Source organism: Dasypus novemcinctus, chromosome 10 (genome assembly GCF_030445035.2).
Source record: "Dasypus novemcinctus isolate mDasNov1 chromosome 10, mDasNov1.1.hap2, whole genome shotgun sequence".
Lineage (NCBI taxonomy): Eukaryota > Metazoa > Chordata > Mammalia > Cingulata > Dasypodidae > Dasypus > Dasypus novemcinctus.
The window spans coordinates 27,286,858-27,308,563 of NC_080682.1; the positions used below are offsets into that span (position 1 = coordinate 27,286,858).

The 21,706-nt window shown below is 35.4% G+C and overlaps 1 protein-coding gene across 1 annotated transcript; it reads right to left on the reverse strand.

The window, feature by feature from the left end:
* Positions 1–8,167: 8,167 nt before the first annotated feature.
* On the reverse strand, positions 8,168–9,115 carry LOC101427437 (olfactory receptor 8H1-like). The gene has a single exon (XM_004461525.2). It carries the CDS (start codon positions 9,113–9,115, stop codon positions 8,168–8,170), a length of 948 nt encoding a protein of 315 aa, XP_004461582.2.
* Positions 9,116–21,706: the final 12,591 nt, after the last annotated feature.

Consider the following 21,706-nt stretch of genomic DNA (forward strand, 5'->3'; position numbering starts at 1 on the left):
ATTCTCTCTTCCAATGAAGTCCTTTCCTGCATCTTGGGCAGACCGAGGGGGGAACATTTTGTGGCTTAGGAGTAACCACAAGTGGGTGCTCCTTGGTGAAATGACCAGGCTTGCAGCACCTCTAGCAGGTTTTGTGAGGTGGCTGGATGCACAAATGATCTGCTAAGGTAGCGGCTAGGACAGAAGCAGTATTAGTTGCAGCTGCCATAGCAGAAGTGGAATGAGACCCAATGTCTCTGCAAGCAAGGACCCAGTCGTCTGGGCTTTTATTATGAATAGGCATAATTGTTTGTTGATACTTGGTATTGGTGCCTTCCCAAAGAAGTTCTTTTAATAAAGCATCAGCGGCAGCAGAATGGGAAACTTTTCTATAAACGGCCTCCTTCACTTGACTATAATAGTCGGAAAAGGGCTCGTTGGGACCCTGCAGAAGTTTCGAGAGGTGAATAGGTTTTCCCTGAGGATTGAGTTTTTGAAAAGCAATTTTTGCAATGGTGAGGCACTCATCAAAGTAGGGAGCTGGACGTGCAGCTTGGACTGTTGGAAGAGCCCATTGCTCCTCCCCTTTTAAAGCATCAGGAAGAGGAGGGGGGTGGGGGTTGTGTAGGAAGGGGGGTGATGCTCTTGTGGCCAGCGGCTTCCACTGGAGCCCGTGGAGTAACGGAGGTCATTAGTAAGGGTTTTTTGTTGAGAAAGGTTGGTAGCAGGTGTCAGGATGAGCAGAGGGGAAGTTTCAGAGGGGGAGCAGTTGGGGCTTTGGGATATATCTTTGAGCGATTGGTATAAGGGATCGCGGTCGGGTGGCACGTAAGGAGGCAGGGGGTAGAAGGAGTTGCGGGCATGACAGAAAAAAGGGATTGGAGAAGGTACATCTAGCAGAGCACCCGTAAGGCAAGCATGAATGGCTAAGAGAGCGGGAATGGGGCCTAGAGGAAAGGTTTTTCCCTCATGGACTTCAGCAGAGCGCATGCACTTAAGCAGCTTCCCCCATGTGGTGGGATCCCATAGGGCAGCTGTGGAGAGCCAGGGGTTAAAATGAACAACAAGGTTCCAATATTGATTAAATTCCTTTTCAGAAATTTTGATGCACCTACTTGCCAAAAGGGCGTGTAGGGCACATGCTTGTGGAGCCTTCTCAGAGGAGAAGAGATTACCCATTCCAAGGGTCACTTACTGACTGCAACACCAAACTGCACTTGATAGGTCGCTGATATTGTCTCTGGGGTTTTAGTGCCCCACATTGGGCACCAGATGTTGTGGTGCCATCCAGTAGCTCCACTCCCAAAGAGGTAAGGATGAACAGAGCAAGACAACACACAGTAACCACTCTGGAGACACAGGCTGGTGGTGCAGGTCTGGTTTATTGAGGAAATGCAACAGCTTTTATGGGCATCTAAGGGGAAGTTAGGTGGCGTGCAAGTATGTGATTGATTGATTATGATGCTAATTCAGCGAGGCTAGTTGGCTCATGGGATCTTGTTGCTGAGGACCAGGGAAGAAACAGGAGTGGCTTACAGTTGTTTACTGTGAGGCTCGGCGCCAGCTTTAAAGAGTGGCGCCTGCAGCTCACTCACAGAAAGATATATTTTAAAGTACTGAAATATAAAAATACATTCCAGAAATCAATATCCATTGAAAACAACTTTCTAATATAAGAATAGAAAAAAAAATTAGGAAAATTAGCACACACAGAAAAATAATTTTTCCTAGCAGACTTGTACTTTAAAAATTAAAAATTATCCAGGAAGAATTGTGGTAACAGAACTGTGTCATATCAGTGGGTGGAAATTCACATAATGAGTGGGAAGGTGATGAACTCCCATCCTGGGAACGCCTGCTGTGTTCCCAAACAGAGGAGTAGGAGTCTCTCAAAAGCAAGGGTGGTGCTTAATAAGGGAGGACAGACCAATATGCCAGGCTTTCAGTGTTCTTGCAAGTACCTATGAATCTTGTCCTTCAAGAAGTGAAGTGGTGGTTGCTGTGGGTCCTGAGGGGAGGAGGAGGGAGGCATAGAATAAATGGAACAGGGGACATTTTGAAGATGATTAAAGTGTTCCATATGATCTTGCTATGATGGATACAAGCCATGTTAAGTTTCATCAGAATTTGTAAAATTATATTATCCAAAATGTAAACAATAAAGTAAACCATTGACAATAGTTGGCCGCTATGTTTCAATATTTGTACATCAGTTGGAACAAACATACTATACATATATAAAATGTTATTAATAGGGGAATGGGGGTAAAGGGGAAGATGTTGGATATATGGGAGTCCCTGCATTTGATATGTGAGTTTTCTGTAACCTAAAACTTCTTTGAAGATGAAATTAAGAAAGTAAGACACTGGGGAATAAATGGAAGAAAATGTCACTGTACACACAGAATGAAAGATTTTACAGTGATGAAAAGCAGAATGTCAAAAACAATTTTTAAATTTTTTCATTATTATCCCAATTTTTATTATTTTTATTTTTAATTTTTTTTTGCATTTTATTTCTATTTAAAACTATCATTATTAGATCACTTTCTTATTAATTGTATTTGGCTGTGTTATTTGTTTCATTTTTTTTAAAGATTTATTTTCTTTATTTCTCTCCCCTTCCCCTCAACCCCCAGTTTTCTGTTCTCTGCGTCCATTTTGCTGTGTGTTCTAGTCCACTTCTGTTATTGTCAGGGGCATGGGAATCTGTCTCTTTTTTCTTGCGTCTCTTTGTTCTTGCGTCATCTTGCTGCATCAGCTCTCCGTGTGTGTGGTGCCATTCCTGGGCAGGCTGCACTTTCTTTTGCACTGGGTGGTTCTCCTTATGGGGCACACTCCTTGTGCGTGAAGCTCCCCTATGCAGGGACACCCCTGTGTGGCAGGGCACTCCTTGCACGCATCAGCACTGCTCATGGGCCAGCTCCACATGGGCCAAGGAGGCCCGGGGTTTGAACCATGGACCTCCCATGTGGTAGATGGGCACCCTAACCACTGGGCAAAGTCTGCCACCCCTAAGAGACTTTAAAGTGAGACGGGAAGTCATTCCAGATGTTATGCTTATGCACATCTCAGCAGGATCTCACTGACTGCCAAAGTAGATACTACCCCAAATAGTGGGGCCCCTGAGGCCTCTGGAGATATCTAGCACTGGAGTCAGGGAAAATGGCTCAGGAATTTGGAATTTATCCTCCCCAGTGTGACAGAGTTGGACTCAGCTGTGGTTTCCCTATACATGGCTCTTCTGTCCTTGTATCTGAATCTATACTTAGTACTAGAGTTGGTAGGAGTACAGCCCAGAGACTTAAATCCATGCATCAGAAGGGCCTCGAATCACAACAGAGCTACCATATCTATTCTCCAGTTCTTTGGTACCACCCAGGACAACTAAGAAAGACGTGATGATTGACAACCACTATACCAAGGAACCAAGAGAGTCTACAACTGCAAGCAAGAGCATCCATATATCTGTCCTTTGTGACTGAAGTGTCCTCTTAATTAGAAGTAGAGTGCACAGCACCATCCCAGAATCCTCAAGAATTGGGAATGACCTATGTACTAAAGTAGGCTTACTGATATTCTGCTATAGACTTATTGTGATTTTAGCAACAGAAGAAATTATATCATTGATGTGGAAGCAGTGGCCCCTGGAGGTTCTGAAGGGAGGGAGAGGGAAAAACAGGTGTAAAACAGGGGCATTTTCAGGACTTGGGAATTGTCTTGAATGACTGTGCAATGACAAATATAGGTCATTATATATTATATCTTGCCATAACCTAGAGAATTGTGTGGGAGAGTGTAAACTACAATGTAAACTGTAATCCATGCTTAGTGGCAGCGCTCCAAAATGTGTTCATCAATTGCAATGAATGAACCACACTAGTGAATGATGTTGTTAATGTAGAAAAATGTTGGAGGTGTGGGGAGGCAGGAAATAGGAATCACCTATATTTTTCATGTAACATTTAGGTAATCAAAGTATCTTTAAATAAATAAATAAATAAAATAAAGACTGAGAGATAGATCTGGTAGCAGAAGAGATGTTGAGAAATAGTCACCTTCCAAATACATTCTTTGTATAGAATCAATATGATAAGCTGATGGATTTGATGATAGGCGTGTGACATAGAGAAAATTCCAAGATGAGTCAAACCTTTGCCTGAACAAATAGGTGGATAGCTTTGCATTACCTGAGATTAAATTTTAGATATTACAAGTATTTACCCTAGAGATATTTTATGTAGATAAACTAAGTTAATTATAACCTAAATACTTTTTCAATATTGTCTAGAACTCCATAAATGCTCAGTGAATATAATCTCTTTTTATCATTATTATATAACATAAAAAATTTGCAAGCAAAAGCCAATCTTCATATTTTGTAATGCCCTATATGAGTCTTATTTCCTTTATCATTTTTAAGTAGTTCAACCTATACAATACATATATTGGCATACCATCATGAAGAAAAGTATTTTGTCATAAAGATATTTCAAACCACATTTTACATAAAATATTATATGCCCTTATATAAAGAGAGCAAATCAATGGACCATGGAAACAGTCTAGTGTTTTTAAATTCCCCCGGATTATATTATATTTATTTAATAACATCATAAATCTTTTCTAGAATATATTATAAGATTATAGGGTAGACTAAATTTAATGAAAACAAAAGCAATTCCTGAACTTATTACTATCTGAAAATTTTGAAAAATCTATTGACCATCATTGTCAATGAAAACCAAAGCATACACTTTCTAAATCATAGAAATGTGCATAAATGAACACAAGTCTAGCACATTTCATAAAGATCAGAAAATATAAGGGGACTATAAATATAAGAATATGATGTTTGCACAGGATGAGAGATTAGTTTCAAAAGTTTATTATTAAAAAATAAATATTTTGCAAATATATAACTAAGTGCAAAAAAACAAAATTAATTATAATTATAGATTTTAGACAACATAGGCTTCAGAGAAAATCTTAATATAGTATTGTATAAGGATTCATTTATAAGAAAAATATATATGAATTAATGATGTAGAGGAAAATAATGTGCATTTAAATTATTTAAATAAGATAATAAAGAGTTTTGAACTTGTGAGAATTCATTAAAATTTTAATCCTAAATAGAGTGAACTTTATTTTAATGTTTCAAAAACTATTTAAGTAAATGAACATGCATAATTCTACAAAGAATGCCTTAATATTAATAAAAAATTAAAAAAATCAGTTGAGGGAAAAGTATTTCTAATAACCATTGCTTAAGTTTAAATAAAATTATTCATATATAAGAAATAAAGAACAGTATAAATATAAGAAAGCTTTTCTTTTAAAAGTGCTAAGAATATGGTGATAGATGGGAAAATTGCAACTAATGTAACTTATGGATATAGTTAATAGTAATATTGTAATATTTTGGGACAATGGCAAGAATATATTATTTCACTACTAAGAGGCAATAAGAGTGGTACAGGGAATATGGAATTTTTCCTTTTAAAGTAATGAAAACATTCTAAAATTGAGTGATGATAACAGCACAACTCTGATGAAAATGACAGCCATTCAAAATTGACTTTGAATGGATTGTACAAAGCAATCGAGTGCATAACACAGGGAATCCAGTGGTGGATGATGGACTGTGGTGACAGCACAAATATGAGAATGTTTTCACATAAACAATAACAAATAAATAATACTAATATAGGGTGTTAATATTTGTGTGGGTTGGGCGAAAAATACAGTAAATGTTAAGATATGGTTTTCTTCTATGCAGCCAGATTCATTGCCTTCAAGCCAGGACAGAAAGCCTTGAGGAACTGCAAAAGTCCTTTGTTGACCTTTTCACACTTTTTTTGCACTTTTTGTATTCATTCAGGCTTGTTTTACATTTACAAAACACATTATCTCACTGAATGCTACCAGAGTACATTTACAACTTGCTATATGCATACTAGTTCTGTCCTGCATATCTCATATTAACCATCTTAATTTAGGACAAAATATACCTTATAACATTCCAGTTAGCATTCCCACATAATAGTATTTTGATGATGCTCTTTCATAGTTTGTAACAAATATTTCACAAGGCAAGATATTGATGGCAGGAAAATGCATGGGAGCCTTGTATATTGATATGTGTGTTTAACTATACACTTATTGTTTATGTATGTTCATGTATGAATGATATATTTCAATAAAATTTCATTTAAAATTCATTTAAGAAAATTAACAAGTATAATTCTTAAAGCGTGTCTTAATATTAATTTATTTTTTTTAATTTTTTTTTTAAAGATTTATTTTTATTTATTTAATTCCCCTCCCCTCCCCCAGTTGTCTGTTTTCTGTGTCTTTTTGCTGTGTCTGTCCGCTTCTGTTGTCACGGGAAGTGTGGGCGGCGCCATTCCTCGGCAGGCTGCTCCCTCCTTCGCACTGGGCGGCTCTCCTTATGGGTGCACTCCTTGCGCGTGGGGCTCCCCTACGCGGGGGACACCCCTGTGTAGCACGGCACTCCTTGTGCGCATCAGCACTGGGCATGGGCCAGCTCCACACAGGTCAAGGAGGCCCGGGGCTTGAACCGCGGACCTCCCATGTGGTAGACGGACGCCCTAACCACTGGGCCAAAGTCCGTTTCCCTTAATTTAAAAATTAAAAAATCACTTGAAGGAAATTATGTCTAATAGCCATTGCTTTAGTTTAAGTAGAAATAATCAAATAAGTAAAAGAAGAAAACATACTTTCTTAAATACACAATGAGTAACAAATAAATTGTAAAACCACAATTCCAGATTGTTTAGCAGCATTTTTTGAAGAGAAATAACAGAAATGTACGTGACTAAAATTTATTGACTATCACAAAACTTGGATTCATTAAAAATTCTTAGATTTGCAACATTTCTCTATTAAAATTCTCAAAATACATGAAGATTTTTAATTATATATTTTTAAAGAATATTAAGTAACAGAAACCAAGAAAGAGGAAATACTTTTAATCATACCAAAATTAAATAAAGACAAATAATTACTGAAGCATGCTGATGGTCAAAGAATATTAAGGTTTTCAGATGGTTAGGAGGTAGACACAAATAAAGGCATGCATGCAGATATTGAATCACATTAATTGAACAAGCTTCAGGGCTTATAGCATTGCAAGATGAAATTTTTTTTTCAGTACGGTTCCAAGAAAACCTTCATCTCCCAAGTTTTAATGATAAAGGTTATAGCGAACATTGAAAACAAAAGCTGTTATTTATGGAAAAAGAAACTGACAAAATTCTATATATCTAATATATTAAAAAACAAACAAACCTAAGATTAGCCTAGAAAACCATGAAGAAAATACTCAAAAATGATTAGAATATTTCTATTTTCCTGAAATAATTTAAAATATTTTCTAAAGTTTCTGCAATTTTAACATATATATTTTTCTAAATTTAATTCTATTACAATATTTTATTTTGCTCCAAGGCTAAAGTCTTTTTATCTTGTTGGCTATTTGTTTATGTACTAAAAATATAATCCAAAAAATATTTACGAAATGCCTGTGAATATGTCCATAACAATACCTATTGTATACTTAATATTTTGCAAGAATGTAAGCATTCTGAAGATCATGGTCATTAAATTATTTCTATTCATAGTATGATTTGAACTTTAAATCTATAGATTTACAATTATTTTTCTTGTACTGTTGTGGGACTAAATTTATTTTCGGTAACTTAATAAGGGATATACAACTAAATGGTTGCCAGATCTAGAATCTAAATTCCGGATTTTTCAGTTCAAAGCTTTACTCTTTGAGATTGTGATATATTTCCTCTCTTTAGAATAAATGACTTATGAAACTGCTTTCCATAATAAAATTCTCTAAAACTGGAGTATCCACTGGGATATTTATGACACAATTTGAAGGATAATACCATATTTTTGTGTGTATTTTTTGCACATTGCCTTTAAGTTGCCCTTAAAATCACATACATTTAAATCACAGAACACATATTTCATGTCTACTTTACTTTATGGATATCTAAAATGTTAAATTTGGGATTGTTCCAGATCATGTGTGATCAAATAGAAATTTTTCAACAGAAATGCAAACTGATTGTTGGATGCTACTCTATTTACAGAGACATCAAGTAAATACCCAAATAGGAAAAAAAGAGAAGATGCAATGGCATCACTATCATTCCAATTGCCTGGAGCCCTGTCTCTTCTGCATGACTCTAATGAGTGCATTTTTCACGTCTTTGTTCCTAAGACTATAAATGAATGGATTCAGCATGGGGATCACAATGGTATAAAACACAGATGCCACTTGATCCTTCCCAAATGAGTAGGAATTTTTTGGTTTTAAATAAGTAAAAATCATGGTGCCGTAAAAAATGGTGACCACCAGGAGGTGGGAGGCACAGGTAGAGAAGGCTTTGCGCTTTCCTGAAGTGGAATTAATTTTAAGAATAGTTGATAGAATGGCCCCGTAGGACATAAAGATTATGGTAAGAGACACCATTACATTTAAACTACCGAGAATGAATATCATGATTTCAATGTCATGAGTGTCAGAGCAGGACAGGGCTAAAACTGGGGTTAAGTCACAGAAAAAGTGATAGATAACATTGGAGTTGCAGAAATGCAAATTGTTCATATAAACAACATTAACTAATGATTCAGTAAAACCAATCATGTAGGACCCAGCGACGAGGGAACAGCAGACTCTCCCGGACATAATAAGTTGGTAGTAAAGAGGGTTGCAGATAGCTACATAGCGGTCATAAGCCATTGAAGAGAGAAGGAAACCTTCAGTGACAACCAGTAAGAAAAAAAAAGACATCTGGGTGAAGCAGCCCATGAATGAAATATATTTGTTGGAAGTGAGTAAATTCTCTAAGGTTTTAGGTGTGATGACGGTTGAGTAACTGAGGTCAAGGAATGAGAAGTGACTGAGGAAAAAGTACATGGGGGTTTGAAGCTGGAGATCCATGCGAATTATCAATACCATCCCTGCATTTCCGAGCACAGTAATTAGGTATATCAGGAGAAACAGCATAAAGAGAACCTGTCCGATCACTTCAGAGTCTGTGAATCCCATAAGGATGAAGTTAGGCACATTTGTGTTATTCCCACTTACCATAGCATTCAACTATTGTAAACTGCTGAGAAATCAAAAGGGAAATATGGTATGAATGTATTCAAAACAGCTTTATTTATAGGAATAACTCGATGTTAAAAAAAAAAAGTTTACTTGTTCCAAAAATTCCTCATAAAGAGTTGTTTGCAAATATGACTGAAAAAAATTCTGAATTTGACTACCAAATATAAATTAGGTATAAATCAACATTTAGATATTATATAGTAGGAACTCATATATATTGCATAATTAAAATGAACATTACATTGTTATAAATATCCCTTAATTAATACATTTATCTAGATTAAAATATTATATCATAGGTGTTTTTATTGGACTCATTTTTTAGATGAGAAAAAGGGCATGATGAGTTAAATAATTCATCCAGACATACAACCATTAAATATTGTTGGTTCTATGATTTTACCAAGATTGGTTGAGTGCAAAAATCATGCTCATAACACTGTATTTCTACTTACATTAAATTTCAGAAAAAAAAATCTAGCTATGTAATAAATCATTGTAGAGTTTCAGTCCATTGTTTACTGTTCTTTTGTATCCAGTATTATTTAAAATGAGTAAAAGATCAGAAATTAAAAACTGAGGTGCATTAATGATTGAGAATTTATTGCTATTTCTTTATAGAAGATATTTATAATGGATTATGTAATCAAAATTATTCCAAAAATTAATTTTCAATATATGTTCATTGCTTGAAGACGTGCATTCCATGAATTCTACATTTCCATTTCTACAATCCAGACATTACTTAAGTAAGTACTACATGGTAATATATGTACATGTAAAATTTTACAATACTATTCCCAAAATTTTTAGATAAGATAAAATGCTCTAACTTTGAGTTTAATACTTACCATGATTCAAAGTTGGTGTAAAACTTCTTCCAGCATTGTCTGTCTAGAAATTTTTCAACCTTAATTTTTTCTCATAATAAAAAATGCAAACCTGAAATTTCTACAATATAATATTTGTTTCTTTTCAGGTAAATAAGTTTTAATTTTTACAGTTAGAGAAATGATTGATAGATAGATACATACATATATACATACATACATATATAAATATACACATAAAAATATACATACATAGGAAGATTGGAGGTAAAGTAAACCAAACCTAAAAATTTTCTTCAGTTCCTGGTCAAATAAAATATTCTAAAAATTATGTCTCACAAGTATACCAGGGAGCTACTAGGGACACGGAATAGCAGATTATTCCTTACCTTTCACCCTGATAATTACTTGGCGTTTCTTATATTGAGAATTTCTGATGATGAAACATTAGGACATCTCTGGGACTAATTTCCAAGGAAGATTGCTTGACATGCTGCCAAGAATAAGCATTCAAGGGCAAATGCAGCCGTGTTAGATTTGTAAGAGACCTGCCTTCCCCTTAAGTCACATAATGTTGAGTAGCAGATTTTTGTATTCTTTTTCCATGATCTAATTTATGACTAGCTAGAAGAGTAGATGTATCTGGAGAAATAGTTAATCTGTTACAGAAAGTTCCTATAGTTAACCAAGGATGGAATAGCACATTATTTCCTATGAAATATTTTTATACTTAAAAGTATAACGATATAGGATTAAAAATTGTTCCTTAAGCAAAAAATATTAAATAAATTTCAGTAAGGAAAATGAAAATTTTTCTTAAGTGCTGTTATTCTTTAGTTGTATTTCCTTTGAAGTGTTTTCCTTTGTGCATAATATAAAGCTTATTTATATGTATACTTATGTGTTAATGAAATATTGTACATGAATTTTCAGTAATGCCCTGCTTTTATTTTTAAATATTTATAATAAACCTTCAGCTGTGTTATAACAGAATTTTGGAAAACCCGAAATTTCATGCACATTACATAGACTGCTGTGGGATAACTAATATATTTCTAAGAGTGTCCACCAGCTGATAAATGGGCTTTATTGAGGTATCACAAGGCAAACATGGTTGTGTTTCTCTAATCAGATTCTAGAGTGTCAACTAATTAATAACAGAACAGATGTAATGTTGTATTTAGCCACAACAATGTCCATGAAATTTGTTTTATTATTTTACTTGATTGGCTCATATATATATATATATATATATATATATATAAAAGTAGAAATATATATATATAAAAGTAGAAAGCAAAATCAATGCTTTCTTTTTATATATATATAAAAGTAGAAAGCAAAATCAATGCTGAAATAAGTAAAAATTTTATAATATTAATGGCCAGAAGCTTACTTCCTCTATTTACAAAGAGATGAAATGCATTCCAGTGAATCTTTCACTAAATAATGATAATGAAATCAAATTTCAAATAGATTTAGAAGAAAATCATACAAGAATTCCTTGTTTGATGGACACTTATTTTATTTTGATAAAGACTGCAAATGGAAAATACGAGAAATGAGTTGGCTTTTTAATGAGAATTGTTGGAGTGGAAGATTACAGTTCCCAAATATGTGAAAATATCCAAATCAAGGAATCGTCAGAGGTGCTATTGCACCAAAAGTCAACTACTGATGATTCTGGACTTCTGCCACATGGTAAGGCAAAATGCCTGCTGGACCCTGCCTTCTCCTTCAGACTCACATTCTCCCCAAGCTTAGCTATAAGAAATCAGACACGGCTCTGTCTCCCCTCTCTTAGTTGCTTCAGCTGCGGCTGCTCTGCTGATTCCAGTCTCTTAGGTTTTCTCTGTCTTTTTATGCCCGCAGGCAATCCTGGAGTACTCTCTTACATAGCATGATGTAAACTTACAGTTCTTTTTCTCTATGTGCCTCTGCTTTCAGTCTTCAGTTTATATAAGATGGTAAAAACATTGAATGCCACAATCTAATCAAAAGCCCTGAACTGAAGCAATTGAATCAAAAGTGATCTAATGAAATTTTCTCTTAATTGAATTTATCCAAATGACCCCACATATAAGTTTATAAAAACAGAAACAGTCTAGCTTAAGAACATAACTTTCTGGAGTTCACAAAAAATCAAGCCAGGACACTTGGGTTGCTACCGTTTTTGACTATTAAGCCTAATGCCACTATGAACATCAGTGTGAAAATATCTATTCAAATCCTTGCTTTCAGTTCTTTTGGATATATATCTAGTAGTGGGATTTCCAGGCTATATGATAGATTTATTCTTAGCTTTCTGAGAAACTGCCAAACTCCTTCACAGTGTCTGCATCATTTAAAAATGCTACATTATTTCATTTGCATTTCCCTAATTCCTAATGATGTTGAGCAAGTTTTCATATGCTTTCCAGCCATTCATATATCTCTTTGGAGATATGTTTATTCAAAACATTTGCCCATTTTTAATTGTATTTTTTTTGTTTTTCTTGTTAAGTTGAAGTTTTTTATATATTTTGGATATTAGACCTTTACCAAATATGTGGTTTCCAAACAGTTTCTCTCAATTGGGTAGGTTGCAGATTTACTTTCACGGTAAAGTCCTTTGATATGCAAAAGATTTAATTTTGATGAGATCCCATTTGTTTATTTTTTCTTTTGCTTCTTGTGCTTTGAGTATAAAGTCTAGTAAACCATTGCTTAACATGTGGTCCTAAAGAGGCAGCCCTACATTTTCTTTTAGGATTTCAATAGTTCTAGATCTTATTTTAGTTCCTTGATCCATTTTGAGTTGATTTTAGAATATGGTTGTAGGTAGGTGTTCTCCTTCTCTTTTTGCATATAGAGATACAATTTTCCCAGCACCATTTGTTGAAGAGACTATTCTTTCTGAGTTAAGTGAATTTTGCCACCTTGTGACATGTCAGTTGCCTGTAAACCTGAAGACTGTTTTCTGAATTCCCTTACTGATTCCATTGGTTTATATGTCTATCCCTATGCTGGTACCATGCTGTTCTGATCACTATGGCTTTATAATAAATTTTAAGATTGGAAGTGTTAAACTTCCAAAATAAATCATCTTTTTCAAGATGGTTTTAGCTATTCGGGGTCTCTAACCCTCCCATATATGCTTGATGTTTAAGTTTACAGTTCTGCAAAGAATGTTGAATTTTGATTGGGATTTCACTGGACCTATTAAATGCTTTGGGTAGGATTGACATTGTAATGACATACAGTCTTCCAACCCAAGAACACAGAATTTCCTTCAATTATTTAGGTCCTCTTTGATTTCTTTTAGCAATCAAGTTCTGTAATTTTCGGTGTACAAGTCCTTTACATAACTAATTAGACATATTCCTAGGTATATGATTCCTTAGTTGATGTTGTGAGAGGAATCTTAGTCTAGATTTCTTTTGCTGATTGATGAATATTTATAGAAACTCTACTTGTGTTTTTGGTGTTGATATTTAACCCTGCTCCTTTGCTGAATTTATTTATTAACTCTAGAAATTTGCTGTGGATTTTTCAGGATTTTCTGTACTTAGGATAGTATTTTCTGCAAAAAGGGAAAGTTGAATTTCCTCCTTTCCAATTTTAATAGTTTTTAAAATTTATTTTTCTCTAAATCGCCCTGGCAAATAATACCATTATATTGTTAAATAAAAATGGTGACAGTGGGCATCCTTTTTCGGTTTCTGATCTTAGAGGGAAAGCTTTCAGTCTTTAACCATTGAGTAGAATGTTAGTTTTGTGCTTTGCATATAAGCCCTTTGTCATATAGAAAGAATTTCCTTTTATTCCTCCATGTCAAAGTGTTTTTATCAAGAAATTGTGCAGGACAGAGTGTAAATTATGATGTGGACTGTAGTCCATGGTTAGTAGCAATACTTCAATATGTGTTCATCAGAAATGAATGTACCACACAAATGAAGGATGTTGTTGATGTGGCAAAGTCTGGGCGGGAGAGGAGTGAGGCAGGTGGGAATCCCATATATTTTTATGTAGCATTTATGGACTCTAAAGCTTCTGTGAAAAAAAAAATAGTAATTAAGAAAAAGAAAAAAAGAATGCTGGCTTTTGTCAAATGCCTTTGCTGCATCAGTTGAGATATCCATGTGCTTATTTTCCTTCATTGTGTTAATCTGGTGTATTACATTGATTTTCTTATGTTGAGACAACCTTGCATAAAAGGGATAAATCAAACTTGATCATAATGTATAATTCCTATAATATGCTGATGGGTTTGGTTTGCTAGTTTTGTTGAGGACTTTTGTATATAAATTCATAAGAGAATCTGTAGGTTTCTTTTCTTGGGGTATTTTTATTTGGCCTTTGTAGAAGGATGATTTTGACCTCAGAAAAATGAATTAAGGAGTGGTGCATTTTCTTCAATTTTTCAAATAGTTTGAGCAGAATTGGAGTTAAGTAGTCTAGGAATGTTTGATAGAATACATCTGTGAAGGCACCGGGTCCTGGGCTTTCATTTGTTGGGAAGTTTTTGATTATTGATTCAATCTCTTTTTTAGTAATTGTTTTGTTGGGATTTTATATTTCTTCTTGAGTCAATGTAGGTAGTTTGTTTCTCAGAATTTTTGCATTTTGTATAGGTTATCTAATTTATTGGCATTCTGAGAGAAGGAGAATGCCTGAGAAAACTTTCTAAAATTAGGTTAACCAGCCAAAACAGGGCCAGAGACCTATGAATGCACCACACGACTCCACAGTACCTCATTGATTGGTAAAGGAAGGATACTAAGTGATTCTTTGATGGTTTCGCAAAGTTGAGTTTTCCTGGCCAGTCCTGTAAATTCAGCCCTTCAACTAACTCTCCACCACAAACCACAAGAAATTCTGTCTTTAAATTTTCATTGTCATTGCCCCATCCTACAAAGTTTGAAACAATGGCAGCTCCTGTCCTTCTCCATGTGGGTCAATATAATGGATACTCTTGGCTTTGTTGGATGTGTCAAACCTGGGGCCCCAGAGATCCAATGTCATTAATCCAAAGCCACAATATGTTACTAGCAATACACACCCCTGGACTTGGAGAACTGGATTTTTACATCCATTTCTGTCCCAGGGTGGCCTGCTGCATGATGGGAGACAGGTATCAGTAGCAGCCACATGGAGAGAGCAATTTTTAGTTCCTTACCATAATTTATCATCCTCATCTTCCTGCTCTTCCCTGAATCAAACTAGGTATATTTTTAACATACTTTTTTTATTTTTTAAAAGATACTAAGATTACATAAATGTTAAATAAAAAAATATAGGGGATTCCCATATGCCCCACTCCCTATCCCTTCCACACTTTCCCACATTAACAATATCCTTCATTAGTGTGGTATATGTGTTACAATTGAACACCTATTGAAGCATTGTCACTAAGTGTGGGTTATAGTTTACAATATAATTTCATCTCTCTCCCACACAACTTGGTAAGTTAAGAGAAGATATATAATGGCCTGCATCTGTCACTGAAATTGCATTCAGGACAATTCCAATGTCCTGAACATACCCTACATTACACCTATTTTTCCTTTTCCCTCCCCTCAGAACCTCTCGTGGCCACTGCCTCCACATCAATGATGAAAGTTCTTCGATTGCTAGAATGACATTAAGTCTATAGTAAAATAATAATAAATCAACTGTAGCCCATCATTCATTCACCAATCTTGAAGTTCTGGGATAGTGAGGCCCACTCTGCCTCTAACAACCCATGCATATTTAAATGTTTTGTTGGAAGGACTGATTCCTGGAGCACTCACAACTCCACCATTTTCCAAAATCACATATATCCTTAGGTATCTTATAGTTGGGATTTATCTTTTAATAGTCAATTACAGGGCCTTTAATTAGAGTGTGAAGTCCACTTACATTAAAATAATTATTTATGTGCTATTTTCATTTATGTCAAATATTTTAAAAATTCTAGTTCCTTTCTCTTGGCTTCCTTTTGACTAATATAATATGGATCATGCATTTTATACCCTCCATTAGATTAGTTAACCATACCTCATTTCATTATATTGCTCTTCTTTTTCCTCTAGTAAATAAAATTTTCATCCTTAAGTTATTTTAGTGTTCTTAATATTGTTATGATTGCTTTTAGGCAACCAAGGTGGCAACATAGACACTCCAGGGTCTGCTCACCTGCAGAATCTTTGAAAAAATACAAAAAAAAATCCAAGCTATCTGTTTCAGTTTGTTAAACACTGCTGGGAGCAAGCAAATAGGTTGGCTTTTAAACTGGGGCTTTATTCTGAATCACATTAAAGCATCATTAGGAGATCCTTTTTCCTTGAACTGCAGCTGCTGGCAATCAGGCATATGGCAGCATCCACTTCTCTCTCCCCTCTTCTCAGGCATTCTTACATTCAGTTTCTGGCAAAAGTGACTTCCTCTCAACTTCAGTCTTCCATTGATTTTAACTTTTGGCTCTGAGGGTCTTCTCTCTCACGTTCTCTTTCTCTGCAACTTTTTCTGATATCTGTGTCTTTTTATTCCACTATTTATGAAGAACTTCAGAAAACGTATTAAGGCCCACCCTCAGTCACACAGTTTATCAAAACACTCTCAACTAAAATAATTTAATCAAAAGTTCTAACCTACGATAGGTTTACATGCACAGTAATGGATTATCTAAAGAACATAGCTTTCTGGTTTCCACAAAACACTAACACCATCAAATTCCACCTTCTGGACTCCTGAAATACATGATTTTTCCATATAAAAATACATTCATTCCATCACAATATTTCTAAAACCTTAAATCATTTACGTAAAAGTTTAATTACAATTCTCACGAAAAATTGGATACAAGTATGTCTGTCTTGGGCCAAATTACTCCTCACACAGTGGACCTATGAAACTAAGAACAAATATACACTTCCAGTATAAAAAGGAGAGACTGTCATAAAATTAAAATTTTCATTAACATAGGGAAAAATTGGAAGGTAAGCAAGGATCATGGGTCCCAGGCAGTTCCAAAAATGTGCAAAGCATACTGCATTAGATTTCAAATTCTGAGAGTCATTAAAAAAGCCTTTGTTTCTTCTACTTGGGCTCCAAAGGTGTGACAGTGTCATGTTTCCAAGGGCTTGCTCACAGCTCAAGTTCTCAATTCCATCTACATCAAGCATCTGGCTCACAGCCAAGCTCTAGACCCCTACCTCAGAAAACACTGGGGTGATGGCCAAACTCTCCATAATGTCCAGTGAACAGGTTCATCTCTCTCAGAAAACTGGCATGTGGAAGAAGTTCTCACCAAATGTGCTCCATCCTTTCAGAAGTCTTGAGCATCAACATTCTTCCTGATTGATGGGGTGGAAGGCTTGCCTGTCCAAGTTCTGGGATATACTCACCTTTTCTGCACACATGGGTCAGTTATCTCTCTGGGCCCAAGGAGAAATCTTCAGTCCAGACTTCTGTTTTCATGGTACTGCCTTTTGAAGTCAATTTTCATTCAATCTATCCCTTTTCTGTTCCTATTATAAAGGCTGGCAGTGGTTCTGTTCATATGGATCTCACAAAATCTTGTAAATTTCACATGCAGGATACAGGGGTCCAAGTCCTCTGATAGCATGAGTTCTAACAGATTCTTCCTGGATAACTGCATTTCCTTTCCTTACTTAGACTGAAATGAATGGCTGGTTCCAATTTCAATTGAATCTTCATGTGGTGCAGTATTTCCTGACGACTCCTTTTCCAGAAGCTCAGAATGTATAAATCGTTGTCTTCTGGTTTATTTGTGCCTAAAGTTCAGTTCTCAGCTTAACCCTTTCCTCTCACATTTTACTATTAACTGCAAGGAGAAACCAGGTCAGACTTTTCACTTTTAGTTTGAAAAACACTTCAACTCAATATTCAAGCTTGTCACTTTCAAATTCTGTATTCCTTTTAACATAAGAAGTCAATTTCACCAAGTTCTCCACTGTTACAAAGCAAGGATTGGCTTTCTTCCATTTTGCAAAGATGCATTCATCATTTCTATCCAAATTCTCGGTGGAAGTAACTTCAGGGTCCATATTTTTACCAACATTCCCGTCAAAGCAATTTAGGCCTTTTCTGTCAAGTATCTCACAATTATTCCAAATTTTTGCCTTTATTCACTTTAAAAGCTCTTTTAATATTTTTGGAATTTGCATAGCAACATGTACCCCATTATTCCAAGACCTTTTCCTGTTTTAACTTGTTAAAAGTTGCTGGAGTAGCTTACCATAAATGGGTTAAGTTTTACAATGGGGAGTTATTAGATTAAAAATATAAGTTCCAAGGCCCTGAAAGTGTCCAAAATAAGGCATCATCAGGAAATCCTTTCTCCCTGAACTGCACAGGCAATCAGGCACATGGCAACATGCACACATCTTTCCTCTTTTCTCTGGGCCTCAGTGTTTTCACATTCTGGTTAATATGGCATCCTCTCAGTTTCTGTGTTTCTTTGATATCAACTTTTGTTTCCAAAGTCCTTCTTTCTCAGGTTTTGGGTTCCTTTCTGTGTCTGTAGCTTTCTTTTGTTATCTGTGTTTTTTTATTCCTCTATTTATGAAGGACTATGGAAAGAGCATTAAGACTCATATTGCATCCTACAATCTAAGCAAAGGCCCTTAACTAAAGTAACTTTATAAAATGGTACTACCTAGAATAGATTGAATAGGTTTACACACATAGGAATAGATTAGCTTAAGAACATAATTTTCTAGGTCCCACACTCACTTCACCATTTCATATTCCCTCAAACTCCAGAAAATTGATAAATGATTTCAGCAACAAAGTGAATCCTAACTCAAGAAAATTCAGTTTTAAACTGGTAGCGCGAGGTGTCCTCTGCACCAAACCTTCCCCAGTACGGTGTGGAATGGACCTGAGCTTTCACTGTGGGTCACTGATTCCTCTGGAGGGAGAAGTATATCCCCTGTGAGAATACCAGAGCATTTTTATTTTTTTTCCAATCTATTCAATGTTAGCCACAAAGCATGACTGAGGGACCCATTTCATTCTTGTTATTCCTAAATCTTGCCATGCAGGGAGACAATGGTTGCAGGCAGTTAAAGTAGCATAAGAAATATTCAATTCTAGGATTTAGGTCACACAATTGATCTTCCTGAAGGGGGAATTGTATTCCATAGGGATAGGGGATCTATTCCAATTCCAGTAAACAGGGAAATTTCTAAAGCCCAAAACAAGCTCGTGACAAGGCACAGTGTCAGAATACGACAGGATCCTGCAGGTAAGACTTGGGATGATAGGAGAGATGTACTATAGAGGAAAGTACCAGCCAACACAAAAATGATTTTCAAAGACACTGAAAGTTTGCTTTTGTTTTGTTTTTCACGTTATTTATTTTTTCCTTTTCTGCTGACAAACAAAGATGTCGGAAAGTATGCCCCATGTAAAGAAACAAAATAATACCTCAGAAATCATGAAAGATAAAGGACCAGATGGTGGATACATAGAAGAAAGAATCAGTGAAATCAAAGACAAGATATTTGAAAACATTCAAACAGAAAAAGAAAAAGGAGAAAGATGTTAGAAAGTGAACAAAACCCAAGAGACAAGTGCGATATCTGGTGACACTCAGTTCCTATGGTCATGGTAGATAATTCTGGTGGTTGGTGCCTTACCAGTGGTCCCTACCTTGGAGTTGTGCTCCCTGGTGTGATAGAGTTCAACGCAGATATGACTTCTCTACACATACCTCTTCTTTACCCTTTATTTGAATGTATATTTGGTGCTGTAGTTCCTAGGTGTATGTCCAAGAGTCTTGAATCTCTGCACTGACCATGTGACAGCTGGGCCTTGAGCCTTAGCAGAGTTGCAACACCTACTTTCCAGTTCACTGGACTCACCCAGTACAACTAACAAGGAGGTGAGAATGGACATCCACCACCCCCAGGAACCAAAAAAGTCTACAACAGCAAGCAAGAGAGTCCCATCAGCTATATGGGAACTAAATCCCCCTCTCAATTAAAGGTGGAGTATGCGTCATCATCCCAAAATCCTAAGAATTGGTGAATTATATATGGACTGGATTGGACTTACTGGTATTCTACTATAGACTTATTGTGATTCTAGCAATGAAAAGAATTATATCACTGATGTGGAGACAATGGCCACTGGAGGTGCTGAAGGCATGGAGAGAGACAATGAGGTATAATATGGGGGCAATTTCAGAACTTGGAATTGTCTTGAGTGACATTGCAATGACAGACATGGGTCATTATATATAGCAATAACCTACAGAATTGAATGGGAGAGAGTGTAAACTATAATGTAAACTATAACCCATGGTTAGTGGCAATGTTTCAAAACTTGTTAATCAATTGCAATGAATGTACTACAGTAATGAAATAAGTTATTGATGTTGGGAAGGGTGAGACGTATGGAGAGTAGGGCATATGGGAATCCCTTATGTGATTTTATATAACTCTTTATGTAAGCTATGTATCTTTTAAAAATAAATAAAAATATATTAAAAATACCAATAAATTCATAAAAGGTGTCTTATTAGAAAAAAACAGAAAATTAAGCAGGAAGAATACTCAAAGAAATAATGGAAAAACATATCTGATTTAATGAAAGACATGATTTCACATTCAAGGACACTAGGAACAACAATCAGGATACTCCTGAAGAGGCCTATGTGTAGACATAATGTAGTAAAAATTGTAGGATGCAAAGATAAAAATAGAATTCTGTAAATAGGAAAAGAAAAGCAACATGTTAAATTAAAGACAATACCAATAACATTATTGCTGATTTCTCAGTAAAAACCATAGCAACATGAAGGCAGTTGGATGAAATATGTAAGTGCTGAAAGAAAACAACTTCCAAAGAAAACTTGATATCTGACAAGACTGTCTTATAAATGAGAGAGAGATGAACACATTACCACATAAACAAAAACTATGGGAGATCATCAAAGCTAGACCTGAACTACAAACAATGCTACAGAGAGTTCTTCAGATGGAAAGTAAAACACAAGATGGTGGATAAAAATAGCATAAATAAGTAAAAGACTTTGGTAAATTTACCCATAAGGGTAATTATAAGTCCCAGTATTATATTGTACTGAAATTTTAAATGTAACTTCACTTTTTATTTGTACAAATTCTCAAAAGAATATGCTTAAAAGGTAATGGAATTTTTCCTTTTGATGTGATAAAAACGTCCTAAAATTGATTGGAGTGATTACCACACAGCTCAGCTATGAAACTGAGATTGACTGAGTGCATATTTTGGATCAATTTTACTAGGCATGGGGCTATATAACACAGTGAACCCTGAGGTGGCTAGTGAACTATTTTTTAGAGTACAAATATGAGAGCATTCTCTTGTGAACAATAACAAATACACAATGTTAATACATGGTATTAACAATAGAGTGGTTTTGGGGAAAATACACCAAATGTAAGCTATGAATTATAGTTAGCAGTAATAATTTGATGCTGTTCTTTCATCACTTTTAATAAATATTCCAAAATAATGCATAGTGTTAGTGATGGGGTGATATGCATGAATTCTGTATATTATGCATTATTGTTTTATAAACTCACAACTTCTCTAAAAAGGAGGGAAGGAAGGAAGGAAAGAAGGAAGGAAGGAAGGAAGGAAGGAAGGAAGGAAGGAAGGAAGGAAGGAAGGAAGGAAGGAAGAAAGGAAGGAAGGAAGGAAGGAAGAAGTGTTTAAGTACCTAAATAGAGTGAGGAAATGATAGAGAAATAAAAGTTGGCAC